This window comes from Atta colombica, unplaced genomic scaffold (genome assembly GCF_001594045.1).
Source record: "Atta colombica isolate Treedump-2 unplaced genomic scaffold, Acol1.0 scaffold27, whole genome shotgun sequence".
Classification (NCBI taxonomy): domain Eukaryota; kingdom Metazoa; phylum Arthropoda; class Insecta; order Hymenoptera; family Formicidae; genus Atta; species Atta colombica.
The window spans coordinates 1,752,614-1,770,220 of NW_017259370.1; the positions used below are offsets into that span (position 1 = coordinate 1,752,614).

Below are 17,607 nucleotides of genomic sequence, written 5' to 3' on the forward strand. Positions count from 1 at the left end.
GTGTGTTTATATGTATATATATATATATCTATATATTTTTACGTGTAGATATTTTTTGGTAACTTGTTATAATAAACTGATTAGATTAGTTAAGTATACATATTATATATAAGAAGAAAAAATATATATGCGTTGTAAATAAAGAATAATTTAGCAAAAGAGCTTTTGTCATTGCGCGAAAACTAATCAAAATTTTGTTATCGTTAAATACATGTATACAATAGCATTCTTCGATTATTCGTGGAATAATTACATTTCCGTGTACTAAATTCCTTGAAAATTGAATAAGTGATGATGCAACTTGATTTCTATTCTATTATTCATACATTGTATATAAATCTTTACGAAAACATCGATATTATTACAATGAAAAGCAAGTTGTATTTGGCTTCACTTTATTTATACTTCTGTATTTATAAAATATTTATTATAATTTTCATATGTTGACGTAATAAAGTTTTAAATATACTTTACTCGGATCATCTCTGTATGTTCTTTACCTTTCAAATCACTATAAATTATAAATTCTTTTTTATATTTCTTTTATAATTCTTTTTTAAATGTAATTTTTGATGTTGACTTCTTGAGACATATATACAATTATTGTATCGAAAATTACAGGCTTGTTTAATCGATACCTTTTGTTTCGGTTCCAAATTAATCTTTTGACAGATGTCTTTCTTTGCATAAAACTTATTTAATCATACTCGTAAATCTACAAGTGAAACAATTCCAAAGCAAAATTCTGCAAGCAACACAGTAATTTTTATATTGTTAAAAACGCGAAACAAAAATATAGTTTAATATCATTTTCATTCATTAATTTTTATCATGGGTTAAGTAAGTACGAACTTAAATTATTAAAATATTAAATTTTATTGAATTATAAAAAATATATGCATCCATGTAAATTTTTTAAATTAATTTCTTCATTAATTTTTTATAGACAAATACATATATATATATATATATATATATATATTCGGATCTGACATCTCAAGAGAAATGTAAATTATCGAAAAATAAATTATCACAAAAGTTAGAAGATATGGAGGATCATAGTAGTATCGGCGAGGGTGATATAGGACAAATCAAAAAAAAAATTTCACTTCGTAATAATATTGGAAAACGATGGCATCGCTTTCAAGTTCTAACACCATGTTCATTTATTCTTCGAGGTTCTCGTGCGATGAGTGATCGCCGGTTCAAGTATAAAAGTCGAGGACGACAAGCAGCACCGTGCACGATAGTGGCTATCGTTTACGGTCGCCTGTTTGAACCCAAAGAGTGGACGAGTCATCATATAGATCAAGTACTCGAATATGGTGACAAGTTGTTTCGCATAAGCTTGAGGAGAAACAAGTTGAAAGACGATGAATATATGAGGACCAATCTCGTACACAATGAATTCTATATTGGTTTCTACAAAATTTGGGTTGATATCGAAAAAAATGGTATCCGCGGCAATCTCTTTAGCCAGTCAATTGGCTGTTCGGATTTTGCTGAAGGCCTCCAAAAATTTCTCAGAAATAATGATTCTGGAGTAATCACTGCTCAAGGTAATTCCGTTGCTGTATGGCGTCAGTCTGGAAATGCCGGTTTCTTTTGCTACAATCCAGCCTCATGCGATGAGACTGGTCTACATTATGCTGATGGCACAGCTTGCCTCATGAGGTTCAAGTATATAAATGACTTGCATGATCATTTGTTAAAGAATCTAAATTGGCGTTATGACTCTCGATATTGTATCGACAAAGTCACCTTGTTGCGTGCCATAGAGGTAATAATAGCAGTAGAATAGCGATAATAATAATAGTAGTAATAGAGATCCGGGAGAAAATGTTTCATATATAATTATATAAGATTAAATATAATTATATAAAAAAAAATTAACTTAAATATTTTATATACAATTATATATGATTATATATAAAAAATATGTCCATTTATATAACATTTTTTTCCGCGGCGAGAGAAAGAGAGAAAGAGAGAGAGAGAGAGAGAAGGGAGAAGCTTATTTTTTTTTATGAAATGTTACTTGTAAGAATAAAATTCATTATTATTACACAAGTATATTACAAAGAGAAAGTCCATATACTATATAAAGATATTTATATAAAGATAAAAAGAATGATGTAAATAATATATACCCAGCAAATGAGAATTGAAATGAATTGAAATGGATTCAGATTTTCAGAAATATTGATTCACGAATATTAAAATGAATGTTTTTCAATCCTGAATGCATTGTTATTAATTTATAGGAATTGCATAGAGCATATCTCTATGCTCTTCAATTTAAAAATAATATTAGCTTTTTCTGTGCACAACACACACATTGTGAATATTATTCAATTCAAAATTTTGAATAGGAAATGTAGTTTTTCAATCCAATTGCATCCAATTGAATCTAATTGAATCCAATTGAATTCAATTAAATAAAAAAAAAGTATTCGCTATTTAAAATACGCATTCGGATAGAAAAAAATTTCAATTTATTTTAATCCATTCTCGTTTGCTAGGTATTTATATATAAAAAAATACTTACATAGTTATACATATATATGAAAATAGACATTTATAGGTCGATGCATTCGTTGACCGATTCGATGTTATTGGTCCACCTATAGTTCGGAAGAGCGTATTACGATCCATTAATCCTATTGACATCGATGATCATAAAGTGGACTGCACAAAGCCTGTGCAGAAAGAAAAAGTGCACAAACTCGCAAGAATACGAAAAGAACCGTTATCAATCAAAATTTCAAATTATAGCATCGATCGATATTTTGCTACAGAGTTGTTGGTGAATCGAAACAACTTTGACACAGGATATTCATACGATGACATGCGAGTAAACGTGCCATCCACGTTCACGGAATTACCCGATAAAATAGCGATTCTTCATGGTCTAACCTATGAAGACGAGGAAATATACAAAGGCAAAGGTGGACAAAACGTAGCAAATTGCGTGATGGCTATTGCTATGAAGAAAATGCATCCAGTAAAGACATGGGTGAGATCGACGCTGGATGAAATCCTGATGATGGGTGATTTATTGTATGCTAAAGTTAAATCCGACAAGCCAATAATAAAGACAATGACAGCGGCCGATTTAGATAATACCAAATTCCAAATAGAAGATCGTAAACTAGTGATAGATGTCGATCTGATCACCGTGACCGGTACAATTACCTCGAAGGTACCGTCAGTTTTGAATTTGAAACAGGCACTAGAAGAGTTTTTTCTGTTAAACGAGGAAGGTGTGATCGAAACGACTTCAATGGCGGTGACAGTCTGGAGTCAGGATGATTATTACTATCTATTCGATCCTCGATATTGTGATGCCACTGGCATTAGGATAAGAGAAGAGAAAACTGACAAAGTTACAGAAAAGGATAGAAAAGAGGAAATTATACAGAAGGATAAGAAAGAAATAGGAAATTGTTGCGTGATTCGATTTCCAGACTTAGATTCCTTGACTGCACTGTTCTTGAAAAATGTTGATCCTACGAGAAAGAACGATCGGTTCACTATTCGGCATGTCACGATCGTGGACGATGTGCCTGGCACTCGAGCTTGGAACGAGTTTCAGCCCGGTATGGCAGGTAAGACGTGGGTGTTGCAAGGTGAAATATCCAACATGGATGAGTTATTTGAAGAAGAAAATCAAGGAGTTCAAGGTCTCGCTATGCCAGTTGTGGCCTTGGTTAGTGCAGGGGAAACGCCAGCAGCAAAATGGAGTAAGGAAACCGTCGATGAAGTGATCAAGGAAGGCGACGCTTATTACAACTGGTCTAAGCCTGTCACAATGGAAGAAGAAACTGAAAAATTGCTTCTTGTCCGAGATCTGAAAAAAAATTTGTATTTCAAAAATCGAAAAGTAATTATTGATATCAACGAGGCGGCAGTTGTCGGTGATCTATCAGCATCGGATGATTCTAAATTACTAAACTTAGAAAGAGGCTTAAATCAATTCTTCGAGGACAAATATTATGGAATAGTTGAGACGAAGAGACTCTCAGTGGCAGTATGGAAAGACGAAGAAGAGATGAAGGACGAGGATAAAAAAGAGATATTTTATTATTATTTCGATCCAAATCCTCGTGATAAATTAGGTCAATCAGCGGAGAGAGACGAAGAAAATTCTGCCTGCTTGGTACGATCTTCGGACCTCTCAGCGTTAGCAGATCTCATTAAAAAGAATGCGGGGCACAATGAAGGCGAGAACGATTTCATGATACATGAATTAAAGTCTGTGTCTATCGGTCCACTTATGACGGATGAGGAGATTGAGGCAGATAAACTAATACCGATTATGCCGAATTTGAACAACTATTCGAATTTGGGCGAGACTGGCGCTATACTTTTGGGTACCATCAATCAAAGAAATGAATTGGTCTTCAAACGAATAACGAGAGATAAACAGCAAGCTGCTAATGGTTTAACGACTTTGGCTATGACAAAACTTTACGATCCTCATTTATGGTACAGTGAACTTGTAGATGATATCTTGAAAATTGGCGATAAACTCACTAATGAGAACTTAATAAATCTACCTGAAGTAGAGGCTGAAGAGGAAACTCCCAGAGATTATCTTCTTCCTACGGAAATCGCAGAAAACTTTACCATAGGAGTCAATCGAATGTCAGTTGGATTTGAAGAAGAATCTATCACCGGAAGCATGACTGATGTGATAAGATTACTCGAACAGTTTTTTGAGGAAAACTCGATGGGAATATTTCGTCAGGATGACGTAATAATGCCGATTTGGAGAGAAGGCGAAGTGTTCTTCACAATGGATCCTAGGGGTAGAAACGCTCAAGGCAAATCTACAGATAAGAATGAAGCTGCAGCAGTGATGTGGTTCACCGATATCCCCTCATTAGCTGACATTCTTCGAACAGTTGTACGGGAGGCCGACGACTTCGTCATCGATGCCATCTCAATCGACAATGTGTACGAGACGCGAGTGGCTCAAGCCGAACGTGTGAAAAAGACTACTTCCGGTGAAGATCTGTGGCATCATTTTCCCAAACTCGCAGACGGTGTCTGGAGCATCGACGGTAACGTCACTATGACAGACGAAAGGTTCGACAAGACAAATCATGGCAAACAAAGTGCAGCCATCGCCGCGATGGCCATCGTCTTTTCCAAGGTTTCTTTTTTTCTTTATATAATCAGCTTAATTAATTTTACTTAATTAATTCAACTATATATAACTCAATTGCGCAAAGATAATTAACATAGAAAATTAATAAAGGTCTACCAACCGAGACAGTGGACATCGTCAATTCTCGATCAAGTTATCGTTACTGGCGACAAACTACATTCAAAGTGTGTCGAGAGACTCGGTAATGGCTCGGTACCCTTAGTGAACGAAATCATCAGTGAATTTTTCCTGTCTTCTCGGCGCATCGCTTTAACAATCAAGGATTGTGTTCAAGCGGGTAGTCTTACCGGGATAGCTCCTAAGATTCAAAATTTACGGAGCGGAATCGACAATTTCTTCAACAAGTACGAAGCTGGCGTATTGACCGTACGAGGAAATAAAAATTTAGCCATATGGAAGGCCGATGACGCATATTACGTTCTAATACCCAATTGGTCCGCTACTATGAAAGAAAACGTGTCAACGGTACCGCAAGTAATCAGGTTCAAGGATATGAGTCTCCTTGTAGATTATCTTCTACATCACTTGGGAACCGAAGGCGATTATCAGATTACTGCGATCGACGTGCTGGACTGGACTAAACCGCCACTTTGGAAACTTGATCCTAGTCCGGCGATTCGACCAACGAACCTGCCTCCTTTGAACGCTTACAGAAAATTACGGGGCGAGGCGCGTGCTATCTTGCGTGGAAGCTATCATCAAGGCGACAAGATCTTTCCCGAGACGTTACGTAGTCGACAAACAGCGGCAAATTGTGTCGTTGCGCTCGGTATGTCAATCGTTAAGAGTCCCATCACCTGGACGAAAAAGACTATGGACGAGATTTTGGCAATCGGTAGTAACGTTCATCAAGAATCAAGAAAGATCAAACCCGAATCGAGATTGAAACCAAAGGATATTATCAGAGTATTCTATGTGGGTATGTATGTCGTACGTTTCCGCTGCTTTTAAAATAATTCTGAACAAATTTCGGAATTTATATTTTCGCAGGTGTCAATGTTTTGACTGCTGACATTGAGCCTAATACCGTAATCGGTCTGGTGGCGATTGAACCTTCCGTCTCGGAAGATAAAAAGGGGGAAGAGAAAGAAAAGATTGACAAACGCGAGAAGAGAACGACTCGGCGAGAACAATCTTCTTCGATTTTATTGGAGGAAGGTTTGCGGAAATTTTTTGAAGATAATCGTGCTGGTATTCTAATAACCGATCGCGGTATGATAGCTATTTGGAAAGATCTGGGTGTTTACTTCATGTATGATCCTAGAGCTAGAAACGATCAGGGTCTACCAGATTCCAACGGAACTTCATGTATAATGTGGTTTGCTTGTCTGGAACCTTTATATGATACAATCTTTGCAAACATTGATCCCCGTGAGAGATATGGGGCTTTCGAGATCTGTCGAGTAATCATAAGGAACGTCATAATTGAGACATTGCCGTGTCCAGGTGGTTTCCAACCATATTTAGATCGTATCGCGCCACTTGTTTCAATTATCTGCCCAAAAAAGACAGTTAGGTTGAACGTGGAATCGCTGAATGAGTACAGTATCGTGAACGACGAACTGAGCGTTCTGCATGGCAGCCTGCACATGAATCATCGTACCTTCAGTCTGAGAAACAGGGGTTTGCAGAGTACGGCAATCGCGGCAGTCGCCGTTGTAATGGGGCTGCTGCACGTGCCATCCACGTGGACTTCCGAGCTAATTGATACCGTACTCAAGTACGGTGATTCGCTGTACTTTGAGAGTGCCCGAGCCGCTCGACCGGGCGCCAGGAATCTCTCACCCAGTGAGTTGCTCACCGTGTTTATCGTGGGTGACTTGAGGGTCACCATTCACGTTCATAATCATACTACCGCCGGGATACTTCATATCTTCGATCTGTCCGAGGCGCTCGCTATGTTTTTCCGCGTGAATTGCGCCGGAATATTGCACACAAACAATCTGGCGATGGCTGTGATGCAGCATTACGGTAAATTCTATATGTTTGACCCGTGCTCGAGAAATGATCGGGGTAAACCTGCCTACGACGGCGCCGCATGTATGTTCAAGTGTAACAGTATCGCAAGGATGGCAAAGATATTCGTGGACAATTGCAACTCGAAGCGATCGAATGTATATACTCTGAACGCGGTTAACGTATTGAGCCTGCATTTTTTTTCAACCACGAGAGACATTTATTCATGTAAATATTAATAAATATTTGGTTGTACGTTTTACTTTTCTTTATTCTCCAAGTAACTACAACGATACGAATCTCAAGGTGCCATGCATCTATGTAAAATTTTCAGAATTTAAGAAAATATTTCACAATCCTTAAACGCACGCGAAAATTTTGCATCAAAGTCAACGAAAGATAAATGGAAGTGAGAGAAAAAATTTGTACACGCGGTCGACAACGTTCTCAAAGTGCTAATTTTATTTATAGGGTTTCTTTATGACACAAATCACTTTTAGCATCTACATGAGTAGGATTACAGGCTATACGAGAATGAATGATACAGATCGCTTATTAGTATAAATACAATGTTCCTTTTCTTCAATTACACGCGCGCTATCAGCCTAGATACTTAGAAAACACTGTACAACGCAGTTGAGAACTGTCGATTGATACTTTACAATATGGTACAATCATTCCTTTGAAGCGAGACACTAGCTTCGAACTCCCGACTCGATCGGCACGAGCTTGGTCACCCTCGTCACCGGAGAAAGGGGGGGGGGGGTCATCATTTGCGACTCGCGAGCAAATCTCGATACTCTCTCTTCTCGAGCGGACTGTAGGCCGTATCGAGCGAGTTTGCTCGCATTCCGAGAATCGCATTCTGCATCCCAGGGGATACGTTCTCTTTATACCCGGTTAAACCGAGACGCTTTCACGTCCCCAAACAGTTCGTCACTGAATCCTAGACGACGTCGTTCCTAACAGAGCGAGAAAGGAAGTAGCGAGCGGGCTCGAGATGATCTATGAGGGCTTCCTTTGCGGTTCCAAATCAAATCGCTCATCAGGAAGAAATCGGTCCCACTCACCATCATTCTCCTCATGTATAACGATACTCAAATGTCTCGCGTGAAACTTGAAGAGTCTCGTTTTCATGTATTGACTATATCTGTCGCTAAATGTCCACTGCTACCTCCTTTCTTTCCGCATTCGTCTCTCGTGAGACGTTGCTGGTTGTCCTTGCCCCGTACTTATTCGATAGGTACTTCAGTTCCTCGATCGAACATCCTGTACGCGCGAGAGTCTACGTTTCTCTTTCGTTCGAGTACTGCTAAAATATTTCGCTTTGTTCGCGATCGCATAATATATAGATCGTCATTCGCGAAAAGGTTCCTACTAAATGCCATTTTCAGTCTGTTTAAAGAGTTCGATCGACAAACGAAGAAGGCGGGTAGGAAGGGAGAGAGAACGGTGGATCGAGTGAAGAGGGAAGGAGGGAGAAAAGAACAAGTTCGCGTCAGTGGCTGACGCTCCACGACGGAACTAGGAATGGATTATAATGTCAAAAACAATATGTATTATATGGATAATATTGGCATGACGTTGTTATGGCACGTTTAGTTCGCTGCTATACTCGACGATGCGTTCCTACAGCGGTTTTCGCCATGTTCGTTATACAGACACCGGATGATTCCAGTCTACGGCTGAGTTCAGCAGAAAAAGCAATCGCAAAAACTGTTGCAAAATTGTTTAATATTATTGGTTACGCATGTAGATCTAATAAGAAGCTAAGGATAAGAACCAATCCATGTTGAAGAATTTTACAATTGCAAAGCTGCTTTTCTGCTGAACGCGGCTAATGAAGTAAAAAAACAAAAGAAAAAACAAAGAATATAAAAAGAAAAAAAGAAGGGGAAACACATTGCGGAAGGGAAATAAGGGAAGATATTGTCATAGACGTTCGCGTGCATTCTTGTGCAACGTCTACTTCCATTTCGTGGCGCACAAACGCGCGCAATTTCACACTCTCATTCTCTCATTGGCACCTCCATTGCACTTTCCCATGCGCCGCAATAAATGCATCTTATATAAAACATATTTATTTTATGTACAAAAGAGAAACTGCTCTCTGAATAAACGCTTACGGAACAATCGTTACAAAGGATCCCTTTCGCCCATTTCTTTCCGATTTGGTAATAGACGGTAAAGAAAAACTAGAATCGCACCAAAATGTCGCATAACAGAACGAGATCAGTCATTAACAATTCTCATCGCAATTATATAATCGGTGTGCTCGAAATTGCATATAAGATACGTGAATTTTTTATCTTTTTACAAAACGTACTATTGTGTGTAATGTCTTATTGTAAAAAAAATTCGTTTTTGTCATTTTTGTAAATATGTATTTTTGAAAATATTGAAAATAAAATTTTTTTGAAATTAGCGATGATTAAAATCTTAATGATAAGATGAATAAAAATGAAAGAAATTAGCTGTTCTCTTACGAAACAATATTGCGAAGAATCTTTTACGATTAATTTCTATTACATTTATAAAAAAAGAGGATTATCGGCTAATAGATTTTTCGCAACAAAAACAACTCACAAAATAATGAAAAATATATTCATTATTTCATATTATTTCGTATATAATTGTTCAAATAGTACGTTTTACATTTGCACGTTACACCGAGATACGATATATAAACAATATATATATATATATAATAAAACATAAGGAAAAACGTAGAGTTGCCGATAAAAATATTTATAATGTTTTGCACCTAGAAACAAAAAACCTGCATTATCCTAATGTTTGAAACCACATGCTAAAAACTCCGTTAATAACGGAGAGAAAAATATATAAAACATTACTAAAACTTATAAACTTTTTACGATATCATAAAATGTTTTTTCGAAAATCCGTTCTTAATCATCATTTATTGAGCGATTGTTCCAACGATAAATTTTTCTATTTCACGATTTGAGAGAGAAACTTATTTCTCTGATGCGCAAACATACAGATTACAAATCAACTAATCCTCAAGTCGCATTGGATTACTACACACTCATCGAACGCTCACGTTAATACGTAAAAGTGAAAAGATAAGTAGAAAATGTTTAAAAAGAATAATAAAAATATGAGAGGGAAATAAACAGATTATAGGATAATCTTCTGAAAACGTCAATGTAACTTTTGACATTCGCAAGTTATTTGAGACTGATGCAACTAATTCCAATATTTCTATAGAGAATAATTGCATTCATTGAGTTTAGTTTTTATTTTTATTATTGTCTTTGTTCAATCGAAAGTACAAAGCATGCGAATCAACGGCTAAAATTATTATCTAATTTGAGAAAAGAATCAAAAGATAAAGACATTGAATGATGTTAAGTCGATTGCGACAGTAATAATAAAAATTTGAAGTTTAATAAATACATATTATTAGTATTAATACGCATTTATCAATATACGTATTTATACTTAATAACTACGTAGTTAATAGCGTGTTATATTCCGTACAAATGGAAAAGTTTACTTGACAAGTTTTACAGAAACACGTTGCCTTTAGAACCTTATCGATCGTATAGCGCCATTTATCAATGTAACATTATCAAAAATAAGGGAAGAAAAAGAAAAGGAGAGAGAAAGAAAAAAATATTCGAGTGAATGGGGAGTCAATAAAAAGGATCTTACATGCTAATCAACCCGCACGGTGTGTATAGACTTTTAAAAAAATAACAAATTGCATATACATAGAAGTTAGATATCTTAACACACACTTGACGTGTGAGGTGAGGTCGAATAAACAAATGATAATAAAACGCATCTCACGCGTGAGCGCGCCGCTTCATTTTTTTTTTCTTGCGGCTCCTCCGCTTTATGCTTTTAGCTATTTATCCGCAATATAATTACTTTCCTAGAGTATAGTAGCTGGCACAGGAACATGACTCTCAGTCATTGGCATCACAACGTAACAAGGACTACAAGCTGCGTCACGCGCACTTTCAATGAGCTTGCTTTCTCTGTCGCATTATTATCAGACGTGCACCTTGCTCTTCCCCAGCTTCGCAAGCATACATGCACATATATTCTCTCACGCTTATATCTCGCTTACATTTGTCTTTTTGCTGAGCGGGTGACTACAACCAAATACTTGGTCCTGAGTATTTCTGCACATAGTATTTATTTCTGTTCTTTCGTTAACACGTATAATAACGTCTTGATCATTATTCCCGACTTTGGATGATCTCTATTTCGGCGAATGGATAAGAGTGAGGCCAGGAGAAAATAATCGAAGGCGACGCTATCAATCCATAATGGCGCTGGAAGATTCGTACGATGATTTCGCATGTTCAAATTCGAATCATCAACAGTACCGCTTCGATTGTAGACTGCATCTAATTCGACTAAGTAACCACTCGAATTACTTTCAGGCATCTCGAAAATACTATAGTCTCCTTGAGCCTCTGTCAAATCCCCCCCCTCCCCCCGCCCCTCCCAAATCAGATCGGAACTGAGAGAAACGCTAAACGAAAGCGATTCTTATTTGGTTTCTCATTCGCCAAGTTCCTTTTTTTATTTCTATCATCATTTTAGTCGGTTCTTCATTATCCAGCCTTCTTATCGCGTGCATACGTAGACGGACCCTATAGATGACACCGCGTGTAGCAACAGTTCGGTCACGTGGGTCCGGCCGGGGCTACGTAACACTGATTGCCGGGTTGGAAGGGCCCGAAGGTGCGGGCTCGCTTTTTATACACTGTCCGGTCAGCTGGTTCACGCTGAGCGGATTGTTAATGTCGTGAGGATTCGTGCCTACGGGATTGCGGTGAGGCTGCGGAGGTGGTTGCGGTTGCTGTTGCATTACCGCTGATGTCACTGCCGATCCTGCCATTGCCATCGCTGCCGCTGCCGCCGCCGCCGCCACCGATGTCGTCGTCGTCGTCGTCGTTGTCACCGCCGGCGGCTGGTTCGTGTTTGACAGAGGTGGGGGCGGCACCGGGGGCGTCAACGGGCACGGGCACGGACATGGACTGGCCAGACTTGAGGGCGATGGTAAGACCAACGAAGGACTCGCCAGACTAGACAACGCGGATAGGCCCCCGGGACTACTCAAAGATTCGTCCTCCTCAGGAGTCCCCGCCTCTCCTACGCTACCCAGATTATCCTCTGAATGATCATCCTCAGCTTCACCGTCAGCTTCACCGTCTCCGTCTCCTCCCTCCCCCATGTATCTGATACATTTCTTCTTACGTCTGGAAATAACGACGTGGAACCGATTAGTACATGCTCGTTTAGGTGTATTGAAAACACAATATAATATTGTCTTTCGATTGCTGCAATTTCCATCTGTGAGAGATAATTTCTTAAATAATATAGCAAATATATAAATTTTTATTTATATTTTGGTAATATTCTAAAAGCACGATGTTCTTTAATATACAAAACATAGCTAGAAGATTACTTCAATCTGATATTGTGTGACCAATCAAAGTAATATTTTTTCAAACAATATTTAATTTTAATTCGACTCTTGCGTGCGTCTCTAAATTTTCTTCAATTATCTCTAAACTTTACGTGGAGCTCGACATTCGGTGGAAGTCTCACCGTTGGAAATGCGCAGTGTCCATGAAAAATGTTACATCTAAAATTATTACCAAAAATTAAAAAAAAAACATGCGATTACGTCATCATCGCAAAGTCAGACACACAAACTTCTCCATCTCGAGTTAGTAAATTATCTCATGTTCCAATGCCTCAATTACCGAAGGCAACAAATCTTTGTGCGCCTGACAATGCTTCGATTGCTCGACACTGATCACTCGCTCGCAAATGCCATGCTCAAAATTCTTGGACGTAACAAGCATAACGTGTAAGAAATTTGTACGTGATAAAAGAAACAAAACTCAATCGAAATGCCAGGGGGCATCTATCGAATCGTTTATCATCCGTTAATCGATAATTTTATATCCGGGGGGGATCCGCGTTCTTTTTTCAGCATCAATTTGTCATAAGCCAATTAACGTACATACATTGAATGGATACAGTATGTTACGTGGAACTAGGAATATTGCGACTAAGTGTATTCAAAATAAAGTTTTCAGTCACGTAAAAGATGGACATCGATAGAATAGATTCCGTGTGACGAGAGGAAGAAAGGCATTTTGCTACTGCACAATTTTCACAAGTGAGCCTGTCCGACCTCGTCCAAGAACTGCTTCGCAGTCGAGACATTTTGTCGCTCTGCCATTGGCTCTCATTATTTATCTCTCAGCTAAATCAATTAGTTTTATCGGCCGTGCTGCCGAGGACGACGGAAGTTTCTATTAATTCGCAGTCACACTTGGATGTCAAAGCATTACACAAAATTTACGGGAGTTAGATTCCGTAGTTTTAGTGCGCGACAACGAACGAACATTTGAAAATCTCGTGCTGGATTGCAACGTATATATATTATTTGTCAAATATTATCGATAGTTATGTATAATTGTATAATTAATATTGAGTAGCAAAAATCGTACTCTTCGCATTTATACTGAAAAAAATTTATTTCTCGCAGGAAATAATAATTTGCGTCCCTTTTTTTGTTTAAATAAAAATAATAAATGTCTAATACAGACATGGCAACAGGTATCTTGTTAAAAGAACTGCAATTGCAGTTGTTTGCAATCCAGTCCGAAAGTCAATTTGATAATACGAAATTGTGCAAAATTTTAACTTAAATTTCATTCTACACGTTCAGCCAGCGAGATTTTTTTTAAAGAAGTGCCTTAAGTGGTTACTATATACGTATAAAAACACGTTATTGTATAAAATATTACAAAAGAAAAAAATGATTAGATATTAAAAGTAAAAAAAAAAAAATGTGAAAAAGAACACATCCGCAATCATCCGGTCTTAATCGTACGAACTGTCATGCTAAAAAATTAAAATATATAAAAACCTTCTAAATGTCAAACGTTCAAAAATCGGAATAAATAATTGTTACATGTGTATATATATATAAACATATATGTATATATATAATATGATATATATTACAGATCAGCCATGCTAAGGGCAACACTGAATAAATTCCAACTAAACGAGAGGGATAAATAAATAACAATAATAAGCTGTAAAGAGCCACAACAATGAGAAACAATGCGAGCATCACGGGCCACCGTCGTGCCACTTACTATGGGGCTCTCTTCGCTCGTATCTTTCCACAATAATATTTAACGAGCTATATGTCCTCATCAAGTTTCAGAAAAAAATTTAATATCCCGTTATGTGAGATACAGATAAAATCATTTGTGAGTTATCTTTCGAGCGACTGGCCGGCCATAGCGAGGACCGACGAAGGCCCGTAGGTTTCAAGTCGGGACTGACCACTGTTTAAGAAGAAGTGTTGCAGTAGAAGGGAGGCGATAGGCTTGACTAGAGATTAACATAAGTGGGTTCTTGCTGAGGCGAGGAGGCATTGGAGGCAGTGTTGGTGTTTGGCGGGGCGGCGGCTGTCCCCACCGTCCCTCCACCACCTCCAGCCCCGACCCCTGCCCCCGCGCTACTTCCCACACCGTGATGGATTATGCTCGCGTGGATGCCCATCCCCGCTCCATGCTCCACTGGGCTGCCAAAACCAACCACCAGCCATTAAAGGGGCGCTCTCTCGCTAAGACATATCGTCGACTTAATCCCACCTCAATCTCGCACCGTATCGTGTCGTCACCCACACGCACGTGTGTCGAACGTGTTACCGCTTTTCTAACTTTCGGTCCCTAGATTTCTTGTGATAGTAAAATCGCGAAAACGAGGCCGGTGATTACCAGATCGAGATTATCAAATTTTTTATATGCAACTTTTCATATTCTGGAATGCGCGATATCAATGTCAGACAATATCATTTCATATCACTATTTTAGAAGAGATAAAAAAAAATAGCTACTAAATTTTTTCTATTTAACATATATATGTAAATATTTTTGCTAATAATAAATGACATCTCCAAATATTTGAAAATAAAATTTTGGCAACAAAAGATAGTCGAATGATATGATAATTTATGCATTACATAGGTATCGTGATTACAGCATTGCCGGCCCCGTTGGAATAAATTTGGATTTTAACTGGAACGAAGAAAGACAGTGGAAGATATAGCGATTGTTGTATCGATCAGAAAATATGTCTCCCAAGTATCCGCGCTGACACGATGGTTTATTAGAATTGATCTTAGCGCACTTAATAGCGCTATGAATATTCGTGGTTGCGTTACAATTTATGTTTTTATTGTCGTTATATTTACAATCTTCTAATACGATTTCTTAAATATTCGTGATAATTACTAATCGAAAGCACAATAACGTTTATACAGGCGGTATGTAAGTTACGTGCATTCAATGCAGAGTGCAATCGGCCAAGTCCAAGTGCAACAAACTATGTGCTCCCGGTATCTGACAAAATAAATCTTGATTTTGGCAGCATGAACACAAACCAAATGCAATCGCACAGGATGAAATTTTACGTTTTACGACACGAATTTAACACGTTTTACGACACGAATTTTATACGCTTCTAATTCATTCCCATGCACGCGATGATGAAAGTTTGCCAGGTTGGCACAATTCGTTGGTAAACTACGTTCTTCAAATGGCGCTTAATCTGGTGATTGCTCTCGAGACTGTCACCTTCTCTCATCGCGTAATAAACGGAAGGAAAGAAAAAGAACCGTTCGATGGGATTCGTCCTCGCCCCTTTAATGAGGTCCATGAAATTCACAAACCCAGCCAGGAGTTGGGGCATTTGGGCTACGCTGTGATAACGAAGCAGTGTATAATCGACGTTAAAAAACGGGTGGTTCGTGATACCGCGACAAACTACGAAAGTGTGCTTCTAGAAACCGATATTTACAAGCCAAATACAGTTGGACACGTTTGAGCATCGTTAGGCGGCGTCGTGCGCCCACTCGTAACTAGGAAGGAGATTGGTCATTCACATCCCTTTCTCTTTTTGTTCTTTTTTTTTCTCTTTGGAAGACACATTTTCTGATGGTAGCGCGCAGCTTCACGCTGTGCTTTTTTTCTCTATTTCTTTCCTCGTTCGTTCTATGCTATATTTGTAGATTCGATAAGAAGGGAGTACCATCATTGCAAACATGAATTATTCTTGACACGAGACGACCCTGCGCATGACGCTTCGCGCATTATCGCATAGCACTGATATTTGTACACTGAAAAAAATGATGTTATATCAACAGAATTTTTTTGACCGAAAATAATTTTGTTAATAATTCATAATAATATTAATGAAACAAATAAAATTTGATCAATGCAAGAGCATGATATATTTATTTCATTAATAATATTATTGAATTAACAAAATTTTCAATGAAATATTAATACTGTTAATATAATATCATTTATTTTCAGTATATACACACAGAAAAAAGAGATCATTCTTAAATCAACCATGATATGCTCATGTATAAGCAAAAATATTGTAATCTTGTTTCAAAAATTTTAGTCTTGATTTGATTGAGTTTGCATTGATGCAAGATTTTTTTACTAAGCAAATCTTGAATTGAATGCAAAGTAATATCAACACAAAATACTTGTATCAACATAAATTTTTTGCCTATATATGAGCCTATATATTATGGTTAATTTGAAGTCTTTTCTGTGTACGTTCCGGAGATATGCCATTTGGTAATGTCTTTAAGTCATTCCATATGGATAACATGTGGATGACGGAACGGGGTCCGAGACCGATACGAGATAGCGAAAATCGAGAATACTAGAAATTGTGACTGATACGTCGCGAGCAATCTTGAAGAAGGTTATTAGTACATATAAAAAATAACGTTTACAGATGTTTCCGAATCATCCAGTTACTTTTAAAGCGCCAAAGTATACTTTAAGTAAGCTACTCGAGTGTCATTACCGTAAAGTGTTAAATTATATACTCGTTATATTAAATGAAACAGAGGATTGACGTTACGCGGAAGAAGCCGAGATCTTCTTTTGCGAGATTAAGGAAGTATTTCGTGTACTCTATCCTCTATATTAGATTGAATGATAGACAAGGTAAAATTTTTTTTAAATACAATCGACAAACATGACATTGCCAAATTATTGACTTCTGTAAAATTTAGTATATATTTACACACGAACTACGAAAATCGTACGCGCGATCTAACAATTGTTTTCTCACTAAAGCACAAGATATATTGAAAAAAAGCTTTGCACATGGTACACATACCTGCAAGGTTTGCACCATTGGCTTTGTTGATCTAATCCGTACCTGGCACGGCATTTCTTCATGTTATTACCTAGAAGGGAAACATTAATGATTAATGCTATGATCGTGGATTGTTTGCAAATGGGATTACTATTCGACATAGTACATTCTGTCAAAAGAATGACATAGTTATTGACATCGCCATGTGAGAAAGATGTGAAGAATCAACTCGAGTAATGATCACACGTGGTAAAGAAAAAAACATATATATATATATA

At 37.6% G+C, this 17,607-nt stretch overlaps 2 protein-coding genes across 5 annotated transcripts in view; one reads left to right on the top strand and one right to left on the bottom strand.

Moving 5' to 3' along the window:
- Nucleotides 1-1,048: 1,048 nt before the first annotated feature.
- On the top strand, nucleotides 1,049-7,368 carry LOC108689330. Its single transcript, XM_018196064.1, has 4 exons — nucleotides 1,049-1,780; nucleotides 2,585-5,158; nucleotides 5,264-6,092; nucleotides 6,164-7,368. The coding sequence occupies exons 1-4, from the start codon at nucleotides 1,049-1,051 to the stop codon at nucleotides 7,366-7,368; spliced, it is 5,340 nt and encodes a 1,779-aa protein (XP_018051553.1).
- A 3,253-nt stretch (nucleotides 7,369-10,621) lies between these two features.
- LOC108689542 (protein pangolin, isoforms A/H/I/S) overlaps nucleotides 10,622-17,607 on the bottom strand; it is a 201,074-nt gene continuing 194,088 nt past the window's right edge. For 3 of the 4 annotated variants that reach the window (XM_018196339.1, XM_018196337.1, XM_018196335.1), the window contains 2 exons: nucleotides 17,351-17,420; nucleotides 10,622-12,369 (listed from right to left, as the gene is read on the bottom strand). In XM_018196339.1, coding sequence (XP_018051828.1) covers nucleotides 11,814-12,369; nucleotides 17,351-17,420 — 626 coding nt within the window. In that variant the 3' untranslated portion in view covers nucleotides 10,622-11,813. Of the gene's footprint in view, nucleotides 12,370-14,485; nucleotides 14,727-17,350; nucleotides 17,421-17,607 lie in introns of all 4 variants that reach the window. The other variant, XM_018196338.1, reaches the window with a different exon arrangement.

Bases quoted from the DNA above. Each gene is read 5' to 3' on its own strand.
- LOC108689330 (XM_018196064.1), top strand. From the start codon at position 1,049: ATGGAGGATCATAGTAGTATCGGCGAGGGTGATATAGGACAAATCAAA. The intron at 5,159-5,263 runs GTTTCTTTTTTT...AAATTAATAAAG, and splicing joins TGGCCATCGTCTTTTCCAAG to GTCTACCAACCGAGACAGTG. The intron at 6,093-6,163 runs GTATGTATGTCG...ATATTTTCGCAG, and splicing joins TATCAGAGTATTCTATGTGG to GTGTCAATGTTTTGACTGCT.